Consider the following 21,728-nt stretch of genomic DNA (forward strand, 5'->3'; position numbering starts at 1 on the left):
TGGGTGTGTGAGAGAAAAAACCTATCTCTATCCACACTCTCAGCATAACTTTTTATATCTCTATCAGTCCACCCTTACCACTTCTAAACTAAAAAGTCTCAAATATTGTAAAGGTTTCATATGGGGAAAGGTTCTACCAATGAGATGGAAAGGGACATTTTCTAGATAAAAAATAAACTAAAAATCTGTGGAAATTTTTCCATTTCTTAAAGTAACGATGAATAGATGCTAACTGCAAATAAATCATTAGGCAAGTTTGGCAGTTTTGATTTTGTCTATTGAATACAAGTAAAATAAAAGTGCTAAATTAGATTATTCTGTAGGGCATCAGAACATTTCCTTATGCAAATCACTCTAATTTACATACGCAAATTTCTAAAAACCAACATCACTAGTTGCTCAAACCCTTGATCAATTGGGTTGTCCTTCTCTGTACTTTTCCTAGCTCTACAATATGCTTTTGAGGTGTGGCAACCAGAACTGTATGAAGCATTCCAAGTGCGGCCATGCCACAGATTTATCTAACAGCATTATGATGGGGCAGATTAATTTTTAATGCTTTTCCCAATCTGTAACATGAAAACTTATTCTTTCCACAGATGCCACACACATCAACACAGACATTTTCATTGAGTTATCTGTTGCAACCCAAAAGTCTCGTTCCTGGACAGTCAACACCAGTTCAGATCCCACATGCGTAAATGTAAAAAATACCACCAGCTAAAAGCAACTGAAGTTCCTGCCTTCAAGCACTAAGTGGCCCTAATCCTATCTAGGTATAGTATGATCAGCACAGCAGATTTAGAATTTTTTGCATTATTTTACACTTGCTCACAATGAACCCTGTTTGTCGTTTTATTTTAATGCCTGCTCCCTCCTAATACTCTGCAAATTTGGCCACCTCACTGCTGAGCCCTAACTCCATGTCGTTTTGGAACAAGTTAAAGAGCACAGCCTTGGGAAAGTCCCATTTCTTATACCCCTCCAGTACGAGAATTGCCCATTTATTCCTACTCTCTGCTTCCTCTTCCAGTTACAGATCCATAAGAGAACCTGTCTTCTTATCCCATGACTGCTAAGCTCACTCAGGAGCCTTTGGTGAAGGATTTTACTAACATCTTCTTGAAATGCCAAGTACACAATCTAGTTAATTTACAGAATACACTGCCATAAGATGCACTGATGGTCACTAGCTCAGGTGACTTGAAAAGGTTGGTGGTCAAATTAATGGGGGATTAAGTCCATCACAGGGACGCGGGTGGTGCTGTGGGTTAAACCACAGAGCCTAGGGCTTGCCGATCAGAAGGTCGGCGGTTCGAATCCCCGCGACGGGGTGAGCTCCCGTTGCTCGGCCCCTGCTCCTGCCAATCTAGCAGTTCGAAAGCATGTCAAAGTGCAAGTAGATAAATAGGCACCACTCTGGCGGGAAGGTAAACGGCGTTTCCGTGCGCTGCTCTGGTTCGCCAGAAGCAGCTTAGTCATGCTGGCCACATGACCCGGAAGCTGTACGCCGGCTCCCTCAGCTAATAAAGCGAGATGAGCGCCGCAGCCCCAGAGTCAGCCACGACTGGACCTAATGGTCAGGGGTCCCTTTACCTTTAAGTCCATCATGCTGGCTATATGTGGCTCCCAGCTTCAAAGGCAGTATGCCTCTGCATACCATTTTCTGGGGAATGAGTGTGAGAGGGCTATTGGGCTCCTGGCCTGCTTGTGAGCTTTCTAAGAGACATCTATTGGCCAACAAGGGGAACAAGCTGATAGGCCTTGATCTGACCTATCAGGGCTCTCTTTCTTTCTATGTTATTATGGACAGTCCTGGTCCACATGTACCTGGTTTTGCACATTTTGTCGAGATCCTTCCACTCACCTATTTCATCCCCTAGAGAAGAGTTCAGTATGGAACCTGCGGACATGACGACAGCACAGCTACCAAACCCACGTGGGTACAGCTTGCTCAGAGAAACTTTGGGGACCCTCCTTTCCCATCCGAGGATAGAAAAGGGAGCTTCTTTGCCATCAATGGTCCTGACGTCCACACGTGCCTTGAGCTCACAGAGGAGTTGCTCTGAAGTCAACTTGAGGTTTCGCTTCCCTTTGAAGTGCACCCTATGCTTATTCGTATCCAGGTAACCTTTCCTTGCTTTCTGTAGGCGAGGGAGAAGCATCTTAGAGGAGACGTTCCCTTTCCAAAGCCTGTAGAGGAAAGATTTCGACATTGTGGAATATACTCCATCCCATTCATTAGACTCTTCAAACATCTGGCCTCTCCTGTGTCTTGCATGTCTTTTCTTTTTCTTCCTTTGAGGGAGCCAATTATCCTGCAAGGCATTGCTCTTCTGATCCGCCCCCTCTGCTGAGACTAATCTCCCTATTCTCTGAATACTGCTCTGTGACCGACGCTGACCAGCAGCAAATAAATAATCACCAGACCTTTGATAGAAAGCACTTTTTGATTTTCTTCCTAATTGGGGAGGGAAAAATTCCTCTTCACTTTCAAAGCCATCGTCTAGGTCAGCCCATTTTTTAATGCTCCCAGTCCCTGACTTGAGTGAACCCGAGATGTCTTTGCCGAGAAGCAGCTCGTTCTCATCAGCTGTATCAGAGAAGGACGGGTCATGCATGGCTCCCATGATAGCTCTCTGCTTGCCTTGAATGGGCAAAAGCCTTTTAGTCTCAGTGTAGGAGAAGGAGCTTGGAACTGCTTCAGCCGTGTTGCTATCTGTGAAATAGATGAAGATAACCAGGAACAGGAGACCCCACGCGAATATTCCAAACAGCATGAGTTGTTTCCATTGCTTCAAGTTAGGTTTCATGGCAACTCTGTGCCTATTCTGCCGTATGCTAAAGGCCCAGTGAAGGAGCATCAAACCTGGAATAAGAAGATTCAATATTAGCAAAGAACGTCTCTCAAGGTAGGACAGAAACAAACAACTCTAAGGTCAATGATAATGTGTCGAAAACTATGCAACGTAGGAAAACTTATTGGTAGGTAAATTGTTTTCCTCAACAATAGATATCACACCTAGGATATTTATGGCATAATGTCAATTTTTCAGGGCAACACAGCATAATGTCCCCCTTTAAACACATTTTGCATGCTGCTTTGCAAACCACAGCCAGATCAACTCCTGCTGAACTAAAATTTATATTGACAAGTGACAATCAGCTTCAAACTTTCAAACAAGGGTATACACACACACATACACACACACACACTTACGCATACATTTATGGAACTGAAAGAACCATGCAAATCTTTACTATTCCACATGAGACATGTGTCCACAGTGCTCTGCAGGTTTAAGACATTTTATCACAGTGGGGTTTTGACTCATTTGTAGAAGTTATACAAATGGCAGAGTTCAAGGGCTAAAACAGGTCTGAAGAAAATCTAATTTAGTCTCATCAAGACAGAATACTGTATATCTCAGAACAGTTAACATATCTAGCACAGTCCCCATGCAGGTTCTTTTCTGAATTTCAGATTGAAGGCAAGAGCAGGTTAATAGGCACAGCTATGAATAAAAAAAATTCCCTGGTTCAAATTTTAGTCCAGAATTTCAGTCACCAAGGTAGCTTTATGCAAGCCATTGTCTCAATTTGCAATTTAGGGATTAAACCATCCTACGTCTCAGGGATGTTGAAAGTGTTATGCCAAAGAAGCACATAACTTAAAGAAAAGAATATAAATGTTAACTGTTATTAGGAGTTGGGTTTTTTATGACAATTCTGGTATCCTAAATAAGTGGCAGCGTGGCAGTCATGCTTCCTTAAGACTCCCAAGAATCGACCACATGATTCTTAGCCTGCATTAAAACAAAGGGTATTCTCTAGTGAAAATACTGTGCTGCTGAAGGAGCTTTCATCCTCCTTTGATCCTATTCAAGTGGCTGACTGCAGCCCCTGTGTCACAACTCCCATTGTTTTGCAACAGAAGGCACTTTTAATGTCTCTAAACTAGGCCTCCTATTTATTACAGGAGGGGAGCTGAGTGGAAGAAGAGTCTTTATCCTTTTCTCTCTTTCAGGACTTTGTATTGTCAAGGTTCTCCATTGCTAAGAAAAAGCATATAAAGACACACAGCTATGAGGTCAGGACGGTTCAAGTTGATGTTCTACGTTAGGCACTGTTATGTTAAATAGGCCCTTTTCTTCCCTCAAGAGAAAGGGAGGAAGGATAGTGCAGCTTTTCAATTGGAAGTTCGTCTCAGGGTTAGCAGGGGTTGTGAATTCTGTGGCCAGACATTCCCATGGTGTTGGGAATTCAAACTTGATGGGAAAACTCTGCAACCTAGGTGGAAAAAGTTCTGGTGGTATGAGGAATTAAAGAACCTTTCCAGCATAAAGCAAATGAAGTTTCTCTTCAAAGCGCAGACGACACACTGCACTGCAGCTGTTATGTGGCTTTTAATACTTCCCCATCATATAATTAGAACCCTTTCTTTGAACTAGAGACTGCCAGGAGTTACTCTCTGCCACTGCTTTTTGAGAACGCAACTGATCTTAGAAGAAAAATAAAATTTACATGATACAATTACACCTGGATATCCCTGCATAAGTTAAGAGAAGAAGAGATTGTTAAAAAGGTGTTATTCTGTGACATTGAGGCACATGCCTGGGCACACGTTTTGGTGCTGTACCATGCAGAAGGCAAATGCCTCCAGTGCAAAATAGAGCATTTAAGTAAATTTTCTGCCTTCTTTTTAAGCGCATATTCATGCAACAGCTGATCTGTGTTTGCCCATCTCATGTAGGTGTGCAGATCATCTAAAAGCAACTGATTTGAGAAAGCTGATAAAAAATAGAAAACTGAAAGAACAGAAGGGAAAGCAGACAGAAATTATGAAACAAGCTAGAAATCAACACGATATATGCTTCAGGTTTGCACAGACTGAGTGTTACAAAAGGTCAACACTCCGTTTTGGTGCCATATAAAGGAACGATTCGCAGCCAACATTCATGCACAAGCAGCATAATTCTCTCTCAGTTCTCTAATACATTGCTAGCACTATGCAGTTCGATACTGCCATTTGTATTGAACCTTCACCCCACGGTACTGCTTTGTTTTGTTTTTGTTATTATTCGACATAGCATTAATTTTTCTTTCGAAATAACTTTTAGAAAATTATAAAAAAGCATCCAGTTACGAACCAGGATCTGGTTTATAAAAGCACAATCCAAAAAGTACCAGTCATTTTTCCTCAAACCTAACATAGCAGAAACCTCAAGGCAAACCCAAAACAAATCCCTCAAGCCAGTGGAGGGTGGTCCATTGGGTGAATGGGGTGCTGCCCCAACAATCTCAGCCAGTCCACAACTGGCTGCTTTCATGCTTAAAAACTAGCCCATGGGGTGATTCTGCCCATCAGCTTCCTTCAGTCTCAGGGGGAATGGGTACAAAACTATTTGATTTCTAAAATCCCTGTTCACATGTAAGTGTGCATCACTTGCAGACCGCATCATCCGATAATGATCTACATGTATCAAAAACCACAGAGAGGTTTCATATCATCGCAGACTCCCCCCCCCCGCCCCCAGTGGGGCCAGTTCACAGTCAGTGTGAGTAATGGGAGGATGAGAGAGGGACACAGCAATTCTAACCTGTCTGGGAGCAGAGTGGTGAGTCCACTGTTGCATCTGAAGCCTTGCCAGTTATAACAGCCGGCACAGAAGGTGGGCTTTATTTTATCAGGCCCTTTGGGAGATCCCTGGGGCTATGGATCCAGCAGATCGAAAGCCAGCAGAAACCCACCACACCCCACTTCACAGATTTCCACAGGTGGGATCTCCCCACATGGCTTGGCAAAGCCTCAACAGCGAAGGATTGACGGTGACTCTGTCAATTACTAATCCCCTCCAGCACTCAAATCAGGAGGTTAGGACTGCAAGTGCTCAACATGCATCTGTGATTCAGCCCTTCTTCAGGAAGCAGGCCAGCGGGCAACACCATGTGAGGGTGAGAGTTCTGCTTGCCAAGGAGATGAGCTAAATTTTCAAATAAAAAACTATGAGACCAATCCACCAGAAAGTTATGCTGCAACGAATAGGAGTAATGCAAACGTATCATTGTGGTACAAGAGGTTCAAGTGAATTCCTTTCCAAGTAAACGGTTCTCTCACAAGTACTGTTCCATTAACATGAAATCTTGAAAGTGCATGAGTTATTATTATCAGCATGGAATCCTGGCTCCTGAAATCCAAATGCTGAATTTTGCGACCAACAATCATCACTAGGATTCCACTGCAAGTTGCATTTGATCAAATGTCTCTGGATATTTGCCAAATTTTGGAGTCCGAAGCAAGCCGCCAACCAACCACAAAACAAATAATCTCCTGTTTTAAAAACCGAAAGACACAATCATATTAGGATCCAATAGCTATAAGAATCAGGCATGGATGTAAATTATGGTATATATACGCCATTGGGGCGGCTTCCTCCTGATACTGGCATTAAAGCCATCTGTGTGCCTTTAAGACACTGTGCCATCTGCCCTAAAGCTGCCACAGGTAATTATGTCTGAAGGAGAGGAACTATCGTCTAATCCTTTACCCCAACTTCTGTACCCCAACTTCTCTATAGAAAAGAAAATCCCCTATCACACAACCCACCAGGTATTTGTCCACATGTATTTGAAATGTTAACAGTAGTGTTATTAAGCACTCCGTGGTTGAAAGGCAACACAAGTGAATTGGCACAGCGAGACTATTAATTTGGGAGTACAAGCAAGAAACTGTTAAGCCATTTTCTGATCTCCTATGGAACTGATTTCTCTCAGCCTACTTCATTCAATTTAGAGGAGCAGATGAATTGAAAAACTGCCGCTCAAAGCAGCACGTTCCTCTGCTCTGACATCATGTGTAACTGTGCATGACTGCAGGAGTATTCTATGGTATATTACAACCAGAAATGGTTGCTGGGAGAAGGAGTTATTGGTAATGAATGAACCATTCAACGTCAGAAACGGCCTATAGCAGCGTTTTTACGAACTGCATTAATCACACCTGCACAAATGAGTGTGCATAGCTTGGGATGGATTTTGTGTTTGACTCCAGACACCGTATTTAAAGAAACATAATAAACAGCAAAAATGAGGAGTTTTAAAACATTTTGACAGGATAAATAAATCTGTGGTCTCAGAAAGTTATGTGTTCCTCTGTGACTGGGTGCAAGACGTGGCCATTAGAAATAAGATATTATAGCCCCTTACAAAGTTTCACACTCCATATGCAATAACTCATTTTATATCTGCTCTCAGCATGATTAGAATAAAGGTTTCTTTTCTTTGCTATACAAATATTTGCTCTTGCTACATTACTCTGCATCAACAGAGGTAACCGCAGCTGAGAGCAACAAACGAAATTGCTTTCCAAGACAAAATTTCTAAGGTTTCCAGCCACGAGAGCACTGGAAATCATCATTCCAAAAGTTACATACCAGCAGTTACAAAGTTTTAGTCATTAATTCTAACAAATTCTGCTAAGTCTTCTAAATGGAAGAGAAAATTTTTTGCTTACAGAGTACTACTGTGGTGCAGTGATGGAGAGTTGGGTTAGGATATGGAACACACATCTGCCATATATACAGCACTCATTGGGCAAGTCATTGTCAACCTCTACTTCCCATCTGTAAAATGGGAATAGGAAGATAAGAAGCTGCAGTATAGCAAGTCAGGCCATTGCTCTATCCAGCTCGCTACTGTCTACACCAGAGCTTTCCAAACTGTGTGTTGCGACACATTAGTGTGTCGGCTTCAGTGTGTAGTTGTGTCATGCAAACACTCCCCGTGCTCCTCCGGGGGCTGGAAAGAAGGCACAGGCAAACTCCGGTCCTCCAGATGTTTGGGACTACAACTCCCATCATCCCTAGCTAACAGGACCAGTGGTCAGGGATGATGGGAATTGTAGACCCAAACATCTGGAGGGCCAGAGTTTGCCTATGTCTGGGTTAGTATGTCCGGTTTGCTAGTAAAACTGAATTACTGTGTCACTAAATGATGCATGTCTAAAACGTGTGTCACCAACATGAAAAGTTTGGAAAGCTGTGGTCTACACTGACCAGTGGCAACAGCTCTCCAGGGTTCATTAACAGCCCTATCTGAAGATGGCAGGGATTGAACTTGCATATATTCCAGGGGCCCCTTTTTAAGTGGGACATTCTGGATTGACAGAAGGCACCCCAGCTTCTGATCCCCATCCCAGATGTCCCATGTTGGATCCCATGCTCTGGCTGTGCCAAACCGCCAGACTGAAAGACGTGTGTTTTTGGGTTCCATGCTGTGGCGCAAGTTTGTTCGCTCACAACAGAGCGCGGTTGAAAAAAATGGAAGTGAAACTTACCTTAACCTGTGCATCACCACTCTTCTTCCTCCTTAACCTATCAATCTTAACCTGTTAATGTTGATTCAACTTTGTATGCCCTGAATTCACAGTATTTTAAACAGTCAAGTACTGCTGTTTCTTAAGTCTGCACTTTCAAAGGTTGGTTGAAAACTTAATAATAATAATAATAATAAATTATTTATATCCCGCCCTTCCACAGCCAAAGCCAGGCTCAGAGCGGCTAACAACAGTAAAATAATACAACATTCTAAAATCATTTCATTATAAAATTAATTCAAATCAAATTAATGGCAACCATTGGGCTAGAGTTCTTGAGGATTGCCAAAGGAGGGGGTCAGGCTGTGCCCTGGCCAAAGGCCTGGTGGAACAGCTCTGTCTTGCAGGCCCTGCAGAAAGATGTCAAGTCCCACAGGGCCCTAGTCCCTTGTGACAGAGCATTCCACCAGATCAGAGCCACAGCCGAAAAAGCCCTGGCTCCTAACCTCTCTGTGGCCCGACACCTCCAAGATGTTTTTGTTTGAAGACTGTAAGTTCCTCTGTGGAAGTTAATTTTGAACATGGTGCAACCCTGGGATTTCTCCCCCTCTGCCCTCCCAGGGAACTGCTCATAACCTCTGTGCTTGAACAGAGTGTCCTTACTTCACCACTAAGGCTCAAGGAACAAAGATTCAGGGTCATGTGGCCAAAGACACCTCATTCCCCCCCCCTTATAGAAATCTAAGCATCATTCCTAGCACACATACTAGGTAGTTAGCTCCGCTGAACACAGTGGGACTTGCATCCAAAGAAACATACAGAGGACTGCACTGCTAGCGCTGGTGTTCTCTAGAATAAAACTGCTAAGTACACATAAGTTGTACCAAATATTTTAAATATCAGCCCAGTTCCTTTTCTCTTTGTACCTTTTAGTCCTTCTGCTGTTCAACAGGTTGCTGGTGGCTCATAATGCAATATAAGATTAATCAGATACTTGCTTTGGAGTTAATTCTGGAAAATATTATTTCAAAGTTTAATATTCTCTTCTAATCCTCTTTGCCTTACTCGCATTAGTGTGCCTTCAGACAAATATTGTAATAAAAGCTTTAGTATCTCAATTGCAATAATACAGGATTTAGAATAGTCGCTAATATCTAATAGTGATGCTTATGTCACACAGTCTGTTGTGTTAATGTTTCAGACCTTGCACTCTAGTGAACTTTCAGACGACTAAGTAAATAATAATATATCAGTGAAAAACAGATGCTTACTACTGTAGCTTTGATTATATATATATCATGCTTTTGGTGGGGCTGCTGCAACTGCATAGCTCCACAAAGAGAAACCATATCGGACCCTAGTCATTAAAAAAACCACACACTCCATGTTATGTACTGAAGTTCTCACCCTGGGCCAGCAGGGGGATACTGTAGATAGTTTAGGTCCACATATGCAAATAAGGGATAGAAAGTGACGTTCAGTGATTGGATAGTTACAGAAAATGGTTACTGTTGCGTTCTAGTGGAGCTCTATATAAGCAGGCTGACTGAACCCTTCAGTTCAGTTCTGTTCTGGCCTGTGAATAAACAAGAGCTGTTTGAAGAATTGCTGTGTCGTCTGATATGTTCACCCACAACTTAACACTCCACAAGAAAATCAGGAGGTGAGGAGCCCATCGCTGTTGGTCCTAGACACTCCACATGCAATTGCGCGACGGCCACCAGACATATAATCAGCAACATTGATTTGAATTCTTATTTAAACTTTTACTGCCACCTCTGATCTATGAGGAAGCTTGCCAAAACTAAAGATAAATATCAGTTTCGTTGCTCGGTGATGCATAAAGCATTATGAAAAACCTGAAATTCTTAAGACTTTTAACACCGTTTTCTTTCTAATAAACAAAAAACAACATATAATAAGGCTAAATTGCTGATGACAAGCCAACGAACACCAGCTGGGATATTTTATTTGGCCTTCTCAAGGAAAATAAAGTAGTATTAATGCATACATTTTCTCTTTTCTGGCACAGTTTCACACATGGCTGAGAGATTTTAGTACTTTAAGCCAGCATCTGATCAAGAAGGCTTTCTTCTGCATGTGATGCAGTTGTATATGTAGCCTAACACAAGCCACTGGGATTTAGTCGTGGCTCCTACCTGGTTAGAATTCTTTGCAACCATGCAGCATGTCTATAAATCATGAGCATAGAAATGGCGCAAAGAAGAGGCCCACTCAAATCATAACAATTCCTCCCTCATTTTCACAATGTTTTTAGTCAAAAGTTGTTCCAGCAGACATTTCTCTGGAAACATACCTTTTTTCAGTCTTTTTCTTTCAGAACCCTGTGCAAAAGAGGCAATTTTCTTTGCAGGACCTTTAGTCTTCATTATGCACACCTACACATGGTTCTACAAGGAGCAAAAGAGGATGCTGAACAAAGGCTAGGGAAAGCAAACGATTAAGGCTACTTTAAGCAAAAGATCCGTAGCGGGGTTGGTGGGAAAGGGAAATAATCTACAAACTTTAACTTGAATTGCATACTTTCAAAAACTAAGCTGGATGGTAACTTTATCTCTGCCTTCCATATCCCCCAAACACAACTCCCGATTATGAACTTAGCCTTGTATTTTATTACTGTTCTATCCAAACAGAATAGTTTGAAACTTATTTCTCTTGGTTTGTCCTCCCAACAATTCTATACAAGATAGACTTAAACAGAAAGACAGCAACACCCAAAACTAAGCAAGTGAGCTTCATCATGGCCACAAAGGAATTTGAATCTCCCATTACTATTGCTAACATACTGCATGCTGCTCTTATGTCAGAGTCTTCCTATACCATGCAGAGACCTTGAGAGAACAACAGCTTTCAAAATTTTATATATATATATATATATATATATATATATATATATATATATATATATGGGTTTGTGATGTTAAAACTTGTTAACAATGTTGCTTCCAAAAATACACGACAAAACAACTTCACTTCTGGTATCATTTTCTCCGCCACCAATTTGTTTACTATTATAGTATAAAAAGTCTGTCTCCAATGCAATTAATGCAACATTTAACTGTCTTCAAATTTCTAATGCTTCATCTTCAGGTTTTTTATGTTAAAACACACCTTCAATTAAAATAAGTAATTTTGGGATGAACTCTCCATGTCTGAGTCTAAGAATTTCTTGGGATGGGATACAAATCCCGACATGTAAGGGTTCAGAAAGACAGCAATTCAGTTACTAGAAATGATATTATTAGGGCTGGTGCCTAGGCGATTACACTTTCTTCCCCCGCCCCCTTTCCTAAAATGAAGGGATGCCAGTTAAACCTCAAGGAGCTAAGCTGCAAAAGGTAGCTGTGTCTGCAGGTGGGGCTGTGTTATTGTACGTCTCCTCCAGGCCACCAACCTAGTGGTGTTTGGAAGAGGATCTCAGTACAAGCACTTTAAGGCTCAGCTCTGGTGTATAAGGTGGAATACGGTCCACGTAGACCATTCTTGCACTGCATCTCTTCACTCAGTATCATACCTGTCATCCGTCCCTTATTTGGCGGGTAAGTCCCTTATCCCAGCACCATTTCCCACTGCTGTCCCTTATTGATGATGTCCCTTAAATTTCCTGGGTTTCAAAGGAAGCAGCTCCTCTCCCTCCCTCCCTGCTGGCCAGGGAGGAGGGAGGTTCCAACTGTGTTGCTTGGTTGTGTTGCTCACCCAATAAGGAGTCTAAGAACGACTGGGGGGTGGAGCTTGCATGCCTTGTGCCGATCAAATCGGCCGCGTTGCCTGAGGACTCGGCTTTGCTCAGCGCTTCCCAGCGGAGAGGTGACGGTGGTTTTCCTTGCTGCATCCCCTTTGCCGGGTTGCTGCGCTGTGGGAACCACCGCTTGAGGCTTCGTTTGGCTGCTGGCTGGGCTTTGTGCCTTTGGCTTGGAGGGGCTCAGAAGTTGAACATACCTGTGCTCTGAAAATCCCTTATTTTGGCTGCTGATCCCTTATTTTCGAGGCTGCTGATCCCTTATTTTCAAATCTGTAAGCTGACAGCTATGCTCAGTATGCTACAACAAACCAGGGATTTTTAAAAATTATCCATAGTTTCCTTGCACATTTAAACTGGAAACTATGGTTACCAAGTTTGGAACAAGCCAGGATCCTAACCTAACTTTAAACAGTGATTTAAGATACTGTTTTTTTTCAGACTTCTGGGCATGCTAAGGAGAAAAGGTTATTTAGCCCAGATATGTATGCCTGATCCAGGCCCATGGCTGACATACCTTTCCTCTTCGAAAAAGAAGGGGGGGGTACAAGCATAGTATTATTTAAGAGGGGCCAGGCAGAAATATGGGGAAGAAAAATGAAAGGAAGAAAAAAGTGACGCAGGGATAAGAACATTCAGGAAGCAGCATAATGGGGAAGAGGTGAAGTTACAGTAAGCACAAAGACTTTGCTGGTTGGCATTTGAAGAGACTACAGCTAATTTCATATAACATTTCATACTGAAAGGAGCTTCATCATCTCTATTGTGTTTGGAGTGCTGATGCTACTGCTTTTTTTATATAGCATTTCAACTGGAAAGGTGCTTTACCGTCTACTCTGCGTTTGCCCTCTCAACAAGCCTCTGAGATGGATCGTCATTATTCCCAATTTATAACGGTTTATATCTGAAGTTGAGAACAAGAGGAATTACCTAATGACACATGAGAGGGGAGGCAAGGAGTCCGCCTTTACAAGCAAATGAACATCCCAGCCTGTAAGTCCTGCCCCTCTGTTGCTAGACTTGTTTATACTATTCCATACCTATCAGGACACGGGGTTGAGCCATGGGGCAGCTGTCACAGGTGAGCCCGGAGATGTTCCAGGAAACCAGAGCTCCATGATGCAGACACACTTCATATTTAAAGTATTACTCCTCGAAATATTCCATCAACAGTGTCTCCGAAAAATGTTACACATCACTTGGGAAGACAGGTGAACAAATGCCAGTGTACCAGAAGAAGCAAAGATCACCAGTGTTGAAGCAATGTTTCTTCAATATCAACTTTGTTGAACTGGTCATCTGCAGATGCCAGATTATCGTTTTCCAAAGCAACTACTCTATTCTGAACTTAAAAATGGAAAGCGTAATGCTGATGGTCAACAAAAGAGGTTTAAAGACTCTTTCAAGGCAAATCTTTAAAAATGTAGTATAAACACTGACAATTGGGAAACACTGGCCTGCGAGGGCTCCAGTTGGAGAACAGCCTTTACCAAAGGTGCCATGGGCTTTGAAGACACTCAAACTCAGGACGAAAGGGAGAAACGGACTAAAAGGAAGGCACGCTTGGCAAACCCTCACTGTGATCAGCTCCCATCCGGAAACCAATGTCCCCACTGTGGAAGGATGTGCGGATCCAGAATTGGCCCCCACAGTCACTTATGGACTCACTGTTAAAACTGTGTTTATGGAAAACAATCTTATTTGGCTACAAGTGATCACCAAAGAAGCAGCATCAGCAGAAAACAGTTTAGAGTCTTTCTAACTTCACTATGAGAAGGAAAACATGGAGTATTCTGTTCCTGCTGATATTAAATCGTTATGCAGTTTTCCCTCAGCTACTTAAATAAAAATGGACTGGGTTACCAATTGTGATTCAAATAATTTTTATTAGGTAAAATACACTTCAGCCAGATATTTAAGCACCAAGTTAGAATCCATAGCTACTTGGCCACAGATGAAACTTACTTCCAAGCTAACATTTTTATGACTCGAAGAATGATTAAAACTACTGAACTGGAAAAAGGGAGAGAGATTGATTTAAAACTATTATAAGCGTCGTTTTTCATTTCTCTCTTTCGTATTGTGGTACAGTATTCTAAAAGTGTTGGCTATAAAGGGCTGAAGTCCAGATTAAGCACCAAGAAAATGTTCGTAACAGTATCTTTTAAAAAGTAACAATTCTGCTTTCTGGTTTAATGTTTACAAGTCAATTCAAAGATTTATTAACTGCGCTATCAGTGACATAGATTTTTTAGAAGTTCCTGATTACATAAGAAGGGTTAACTGTTATGAATTTATGCAGTATTTAAACACCACATTATTACAATTCACAATGGAAAATGTTTTTCCATGTTGTCTACTTTTAAGCTCCTTAAAAAAAAATGTCTCAAGCAACATACTTTTATGTTTGGAGGGGATGGATCATACATAAGCAAAAACTTTTCAGAAGACTTTCTGAAGTTTATTGCTTGAGACAGATGTGCATGTCGAACCATTAAGTGCTCGTGTCATAGACTCCTGAGCTCATACTTTGAAATTTCTGAAATGAGCAATGATTGATTACTGTTAAAAAAGGGGGGTAATGCACAGGAAATACTCGAGCTGCAGCCTGCAGATACAGTAAATGTCACTGTTCCCATACTGATATGGAATTACATGAAGTATAATGACATATTTTCAAACAAAACATGCCTAAGGGTATGCTTTTCTGAGAACAGCATTTTTCATCAGCATGCAATACAATTTCCTTCCCAGAATTCTCAGGCACCAGCACTGCAGATACACCCACCAGACAGTCGCTGCTTTAATCTCCCATGCTCAAATTCCTGATGCTACAGTACTATCAGTGTAAATGAGTATCCTAGATCCCCTGGTCTGATTCTATTCAGTTTAATTTCCGGGTGGGTTGGGGATTAATTGGCAGCTGGCTGCACTAACCTTTGCACATGATGCTCAAAGTAAACAAAATCAGATGAGGCTGAATGTATAGTACGTTTTGCACAAGCTCACAGATTTGAAACCCTTTTGTCAATCGAATGTATCCACCTACACAGTAAATTGACTCCTCCAGACATTCCATAGCATGAGGGGTTGAACCACAGGGAGTAACAACACAGTCCTGTATGTGTCCACTCAACAATGGCCCTTACTCCCAAATTAATGGGCACAGGACTGCAGCCTAGACAGTCTGCAATTAGCACTGAGCTTCCCAGCTCCAATATGCCAAGCCACTGTGCAAGCAACAGAAATCGTGGATACAGAACACTATTGAATGGAACAGCAGAAACCTCTGAGGGTTAGATCAGGCCCCCAAACTGAGGGTCAGCCATCCATATTTAATAGAAATAGAAGAGCAAATTGCACACTTACATGCACCAAAAAACAACCTTTGTTTGCTAGGCTTGGTGAGGATCAAAGCACTTAGAGGATTATGAAATATCCCGGCTTTTACAGAAAGGGGAGACACTGATCATGTTGCAGTTCTTATCCTGCCCCCCAGTTCTTTTAGGCATGATATGTTATTATTTGTTTGGTGGCTACCCTGTGATTCTAGATGACTCAAAGAATATCCCTAACATACAACTTGAGGCAAACAAGCAGTGCTTTTGCCTAATATAAGTGTTGTTTTTTTCACGAATTGGAGCTCTGCAAACCGTTTTATTACTGATTTATTATTTGTACATATAGCGCCCCCAATTCCCTAAATAATCCCATCGTGGGTTACAAAAATTATATACAAATTATCATTAAATACATAAAATAAACCCACAAAACTAGCCAATAACAGAGTTAACAAAGCACAAGTCCAGAAGAGTAATGCAGAAGGATAGATATCCAAAGGCCTGAGTACATGTTTGTTTTTACCACTTGCCAAAAAGCATACAATGGTAGTGTAAAATACACCTTGCAGGAAAGGTCACAACCACAGAGAAGGCCCTCTCATGAGCTACTACAACCCTTTGGACCACGTAGAATGGTAGTACAGTAATACCTCAGAAGTCAAATGCCTTACGAGTCAAACGTTTTGGCTCCTGAACGCCGCAAACCCGGAAGTGAGTGTTCTAGTTTGCAAATACACTTTGGAACCCGAATGGCCAACATGTGTTTTGCTGCTTCTGATTGGCTGCAGGAGCTCCCTGCAGCCAATCGGAAGCCACGCCTTGGTTTTCAAACGTTTTGGAAGTCAAACAGACTTCCAGAACGGATTCCATTCAACTTCCGAGGTATGACTGTACTGCAAACAGGGCATCATCTGACAATTTTAACACCCAGGCAAGTCACTGAGGGTATTTGGGGCTCATTTTGGTATCTGGTTTTCTTCACAGCGTCCAAATTTTTCAGACCCAAAACAGGGACGCACTCCCAGCCAAGTCATGTGACCCAGACCTCACCCTCATCCCGAAAAAGCGCTTTTTGGGGAGGTGTGTTTTGGGATGCCACACGAGATCATGGCCCCCCAAAAAGCGAGAGCCCACCGTGCAAGATTTCAGCACCCAAAATGGCCACCGTGATCTCACACTTGTTTTGGTTTTAGAGGCATTTAGACCATGTAGTACATCCTAAAATAGGCTTTCCACTAGGCCTCTAGACCCCTTCAAACACGAAAGGGTATCATTCAGGGCATAATGGTGTGAATGACTCTGAACTCCTCTGACCACAGTTTGAGCCTTCTCCCTGCATATAGACATCTGATGGGATGGGTGGGCCACTGGACCACGGCCAAGAGAGTAGCAGTATCTTAATCTTGGGAAAGATTGAGGGCACAAGGAGAAGGGGATGACAGAGGATGAGATGGTTGGACAGTGTTCTTGAAGCTACCAGCATGAGTTTGACCAAACTGTGGGAGGCAGTGGAAGACAGAAGTGCCTGGCGTGCTCTGGTCCATGGGGGTCACGAAGAGTCAGGCACGACTAAACGACTAAACAGCAACAATCATCCCCAACCCCACATTAATTCTGGAACAGACTTAGAGGAGTTTTCCCATCACTACCCAAGTGATAACTGCTGAAGTTCAAGCTCCTGCGAATAACAGAAAAAGGTGTTCACAGTAGTGCACCCGCTTTTAATGCATAAGGTGGCATTTCCTCAGCATTTCCAAGTAGGACTAGGAAGACCTGTGTCTGAAACACCTCACATGCACAAAAGTACACTCGCCTTTAATTTCTACTTCATGCACTCCAGGACTAAATTATGCCATCCAAATAGTTTCTAGCGTTAATGCACTTTCTTAAGCTCTGGCTTCAAATTGCATTATCTTTTTATTTCTTTTTTTTTAAAAAAAGGATGTTGCAGGGGGGGAAAGTCCCAGCAGTTGTCAAGGTCTTTAAGCCAATCAGTCATGAAGTGTTATTTGTTTGCGTGTTTTGAGTGTATTTCAAATGCCTCGCTTACTTTACACTTGCTGTGTTATTTTCTTCCTCTTGTCTCTCAGCCAGAGAGATTAAAAAAGAAAAGAAAAGTGAACAAGTCTTTTGATTAGAAAAGTATTGCATTTCAAAGAGAAGGGGGTGGAGGAAGACATGATTACAAGCTCTATTTGGCAGACAAGAATCAGAAATCGAGTGTCAATGTCTGCTTTGAAGGAACCAGCCAGCGTAGGTGACAAATGTGCAATTGTGGAGCACCAAGGGGAGTGTAGCGTTGTGTATGATCTATCCCAGGAGCAGTAGTGCTAAATTTATTACATAAATTTGCTCTGTATACCTAAAGGGGGGTCTCCACGCCCATTGTTCAGCCCAGATACGGATGTCCAGCTCCGAGGGCCTTCTGGCGGTTCCCTCACTGCAAGAAGGTGATGGACTATATGGAATTAGCGGAAATGACTGGCAGAATCCGAGACCTGGGAGAAGAGTTGGTGGAAGAAGATTGGAAGAAATTTAAAGACTATCTTCAGAAACACTGTAAAATTAATGAATGTTAAAAATGATGTTGGATTGAAAATAAGAGGCACTAGCAACAAAGTTAATGAGAATATGCAAAAATGAGCTGATAATGGATGAAAATATAGAGCTATAATATGTTAAGATATAGAGTTAAGATAAACGAAAGAGGGTAAGGATTTGCTGATTTGATTATTTAAATGGGAATACAAAAAGGGGAGGTGTGAGGAAGTCAAGGAAACAAGCTAATGAGTTTAAAGTTACAAAAAATGGGTTTGTTTTTAACTCTTTTGTATTTATTCGTTTTTTGTACTTTTTATTTTTATTTTTATTTTTTATTTTTATGTACTTTTGTATGTTTTTTTTCTTTTTGTATTTTGTAAATCTATGTTTTTGTAAAATTTAAATAAATATTTTATAAAAAATAAAAAAATAAAAAGAGGTTGCGAGGAACCAAGCAGAGGGCCTTCTCGGTAGTGGCTCCTGCCATGTGGAACGCCCTCCCATCAGATGTCAAGGAAATAAACAACTGTCTGACTTTTTGAAGACATCTGAAGGTAGCCCTGTTTAGGGAAGTTTTTAATGTTTGACCTTTTATTGTGCTTTTAATATTCTGTTGGGAGTCACCCAGAATGGCTGGGGAAACCCAGCCAGATGGGCAGGGTATAAATAATAAATAATTATTATTATAACTAGGCAAGAGGACCTACTCGGCAGTGGCGTCCTCCCTGTGGAACCACCCTTCCATCAGATGTCAAGGAGATAATGAACGACACAACTTTTAGAAGACATCTGAAGGCAGCTCTGTATTGGGAAGTTTTTAATGTTTGATATTTTATACGTTTTTATATGTGTTGGAAGCCGCCCAGAGTGGCTGGGGCAACTCAGTTAGATGGGCAGGGTATAAATAAATAAATAAATAAATAAATAAATAAAAATACTACATTACCTCAAATACTTGTTGCTGTTATGAAAAACCTCTTTAACTACTTTTGTTTTTATAACGAATACTGCAGGGGGTAACTAGCTTAGTGCCCACCAATTGCAGAATCCCAACTCTCATCAACTCAGCATGGTGAACGCTCAGGGATAAATGGAGTTTTGGCTCATCAAAAGCAAGTGACAGGAATTAGATATGACTAGAACAGCTGACAGAAGCCCCAGATTATTAACATTGGCCTGGCTCCAAAGGGTAGTTATTTCAGAGAACGAGCATTTTAACTACCTGGCATGATACAGGAAGTGGAATCTCCCCACATTTCTCTATTTTGAGAAATTATTTACCTGTCTACCTTGTTTGTAGCTCAGAAAGTTGCTGAAGGAAGTAGGCTGTTTCCCACTTTTTCTGAAGGCAAAGCATAATCGTCTTCTTCTCCTTTTTACGGTAATTCTGGCAACGTAATCCTATGCATGTCTATTCAGAAGTAAGCCTCATTGAGTTCAATGTATATTCATGCCAGATAAGTGAATATAGAATTGCAGTCTCAGTCTCTTAACTCCAGAAATACTACCTACTTAGAGCTGCTTCGTACCATATATTGTAAGAATATAGCTGCATTTTCGATATCTCCTTTCCAACATTTGCAACATCTTTAGTTTGTTCCATTTTGAACAGTCCCCTCCTACTTTACTCCAGTGGCTTTCAAAGTGGTACAGAAATGGGTTCTGTGGAAGCTTATCAAGGATTCCTCAATGAGATCACAATGGTCTCCTTGAAAGGCAGCTGGCCCACTGTCCTCAATTACAGAGCAGACACAGGTGGCGCTGTGGTCTAAACCACAGAGCCTATTGAGCTTGCCAATCATAAGGTCCGCAGTTTGAATCCATGTGGTGAGGTGAGCTCCCATTCCTTTGTCCCAGCTCCTGCCAACCTAGCAGTTCGAAAGCATACCAGCACAAGTAGATAAATAGGTACCACTGCGGCAGAAAGGTAAACAGCGTTTCCGTGCGCTCTGGCGCTCGTCACAGTGTCCCGTTGCACCAGAAGTGGTTTAGCCATGCTGGCCACATGACCCGGAAAGATGCCTGTGGACAAACACCGGCTCCCTTGGCCTGAAAAGTGAGATGAGCGCCGCACCCCATAGTTGCCTTTGACTGGACTTAACTGCCCAGGGGTCCTTTACCTTTTTACCTTCAATTATGACGTGATGGCTACATCTAAAGCACCTTGTCTGTGGCATATAGAGCACTGGCAAGGCACTACTGAGCTGCCCAGAATCTTATTATAAACCGAATGTATGTTCTAGACCAATCCCAAGAACTCACAGTTAGGTGCAAGACAAGTTCACACGCAGAGTGTGTCCTGGAATATAGAGAGTCTGAAAAGGCAAGTCCATCTGCTAATACTCCCAAGATTATTGCTGCAAGACTTTCTTCAGGTTTCCTTCGCTGTCACAGTGATGGTGAGTGGCAATAAGCCATCAGACCTTCTTATGATGTCATGATAAACTTGTGATAAACTTTCCAGGTAAACTCACTTGGTACCTACTGGGAGAGTCATCCTCCCTGTCCACCCACACTTCAAGTTGGATCTTTATCTCTCACGTTGGCACAATGTGTTATCACTGCTGCTTTAGTTTTTTTATATGTCTATTCCCCCCCTGCACATTATTATTATTATTATTATTATTATTATTATTATTATTATTATTACAGTTATACCTCATTACGTTTGCTTCAGGTTACGTTCTTTCAGGTTACATCCTGCAGCGACCCGGAAGTACCGGAAAGAGTTACTTCCGGGTTTTGCCGCTCGTGCATGTGCAGAAGTGCTAAATCACGCTTTGCGCATGCGCACAAGTGCCAAAACGCGCCGCGCACCTGCGCAGATACAGCGCTTCAGGTTGCACTCTTTTCATGTTGCAAATGGGCCTCCGTAACGGATCCCGATCGCAACCAGAGGTACCACTGTATTATTATTTATACTATTGAATAGACCATCCAAGAAAAAATATATCTGAAGGATAGGATAGAAACTCCTAAAATAAGTAAATAAAATTATCCAAACAAATAAAAAATACTTTTAAAATCCTCTGTGGTAGAAAATTCATAAAAGATTTCTGTGGGGGTGGGGGAAGAAACATTACTAAAAGCCCAACATATACATATTTTCAGCAGAGCAAACTTCACATAATGCCAACTTACAGACATCACCTTTTCCTGTAATAGAGTTTGAGGGTTTGTTCACTTATCGAATCTGAGACATACTAGATTGGGCATTCTGAAGATAAATGAGTCCTCCCCCTTGCCCCCGCCCCCAAATGAGGTGTTCTACTGTTCTTGGATATATTCCTAATTTCCTTTGGCTTGTTGTAATTTCAAAATGGCTTGCCTCGGAAAATTAAAACTTACTTTCATGTTATCTTGGCAAAAGCTAGTGTCTCTGACTAATTTGAGGGTGCTCATTAATTGAAATTGAATTACGTGCGGAATATCAGTCCCAACACATTGCCAACACCACTTGTTGACATTTTTGCACAGTGGAAAAACTAGCGCCAGTGTGGTAAAAGCTGCTTGTACAACTTAACAGTTCCATGAGTATTTAGGATTGTAGTTCTCAGGCCATTTAGACTGAGCTCTTACGCCTCCTTTCTCCCCTCAGTAATATTTTACAGACATATTACAAGCTCAGTAACTTCACTTCCACCAAATACTCACAATTTGAAAATCTGCAACACCCCCCATGCTTAAGAGGCAGGAGAAAAACTCCGCTCTGGAGAAGTGGGATCTTACAATGATCGGAGCCAAATGAATAAACTTGAGCCATCAGCTTGTA

At 41.8% G+C, this 21,728-nt stretch overlaps 1 protein-coding gene across 9 annotated transcripts in view; it reads right to left on the reverse strand.

The window, feature by feature from the left end:
• The window catches only part of ST6GAL2 (ST6 beta-galactoside alpha-2,6-sialyltransferase 2), a 76,692-nt gene that overhangs the window by 29,216 nt on the left and 25,748 nt on the right, over positions 1 to 21,728 (reverse strand). For 4 of the 9 annotated variants that reach the window (XM_053384273.1, XM_053384267.1, XM_053384266.1 and 1 more), the window contains 2 exons: positions 10,632 to 10,725; positions 1,868 to 2,869 (listed from right to left, as the gene is read on the reverse strand). In XM_053384273.1, coding sequence (XP_053240248.1) covers positions 1,868 to 2,869; positions 10,632 to 10,704 — 1,075 coding nt within the window. In that variant the 5' untranslated portion in view covers positions 10,705 to 10,725. Of the gene's footprint in view, positions 1 to 1,867; positions 2,870 to 9,721; positions 9,876 to 10,631; positions 10,726 to 19,237; positions 19,368 to 20,218; positions 20,356 to 21,728 lie in introns of those variants that run through there. The other 5 variants (XM_053384270.1, XM_053384271.1, XM_053384268.1 and 2 more) reach the window with 4 other exon arrangements.

Source organism: Podarcis raffonei, chromosome 4 (genome assembly GCF_027172205.1).
Source record: "Podarcis raffonei isolate rPodRaf1 chromosome 4, rPodRaf1.pri, whole genome shotgun sequence".
Classification (NCBI taxonomy): Eukaryota; Metazoa; Chordata; class Lepidosauria; order Squamata; family Lacertidae; genus Podarcis; species Podarcis raffonei.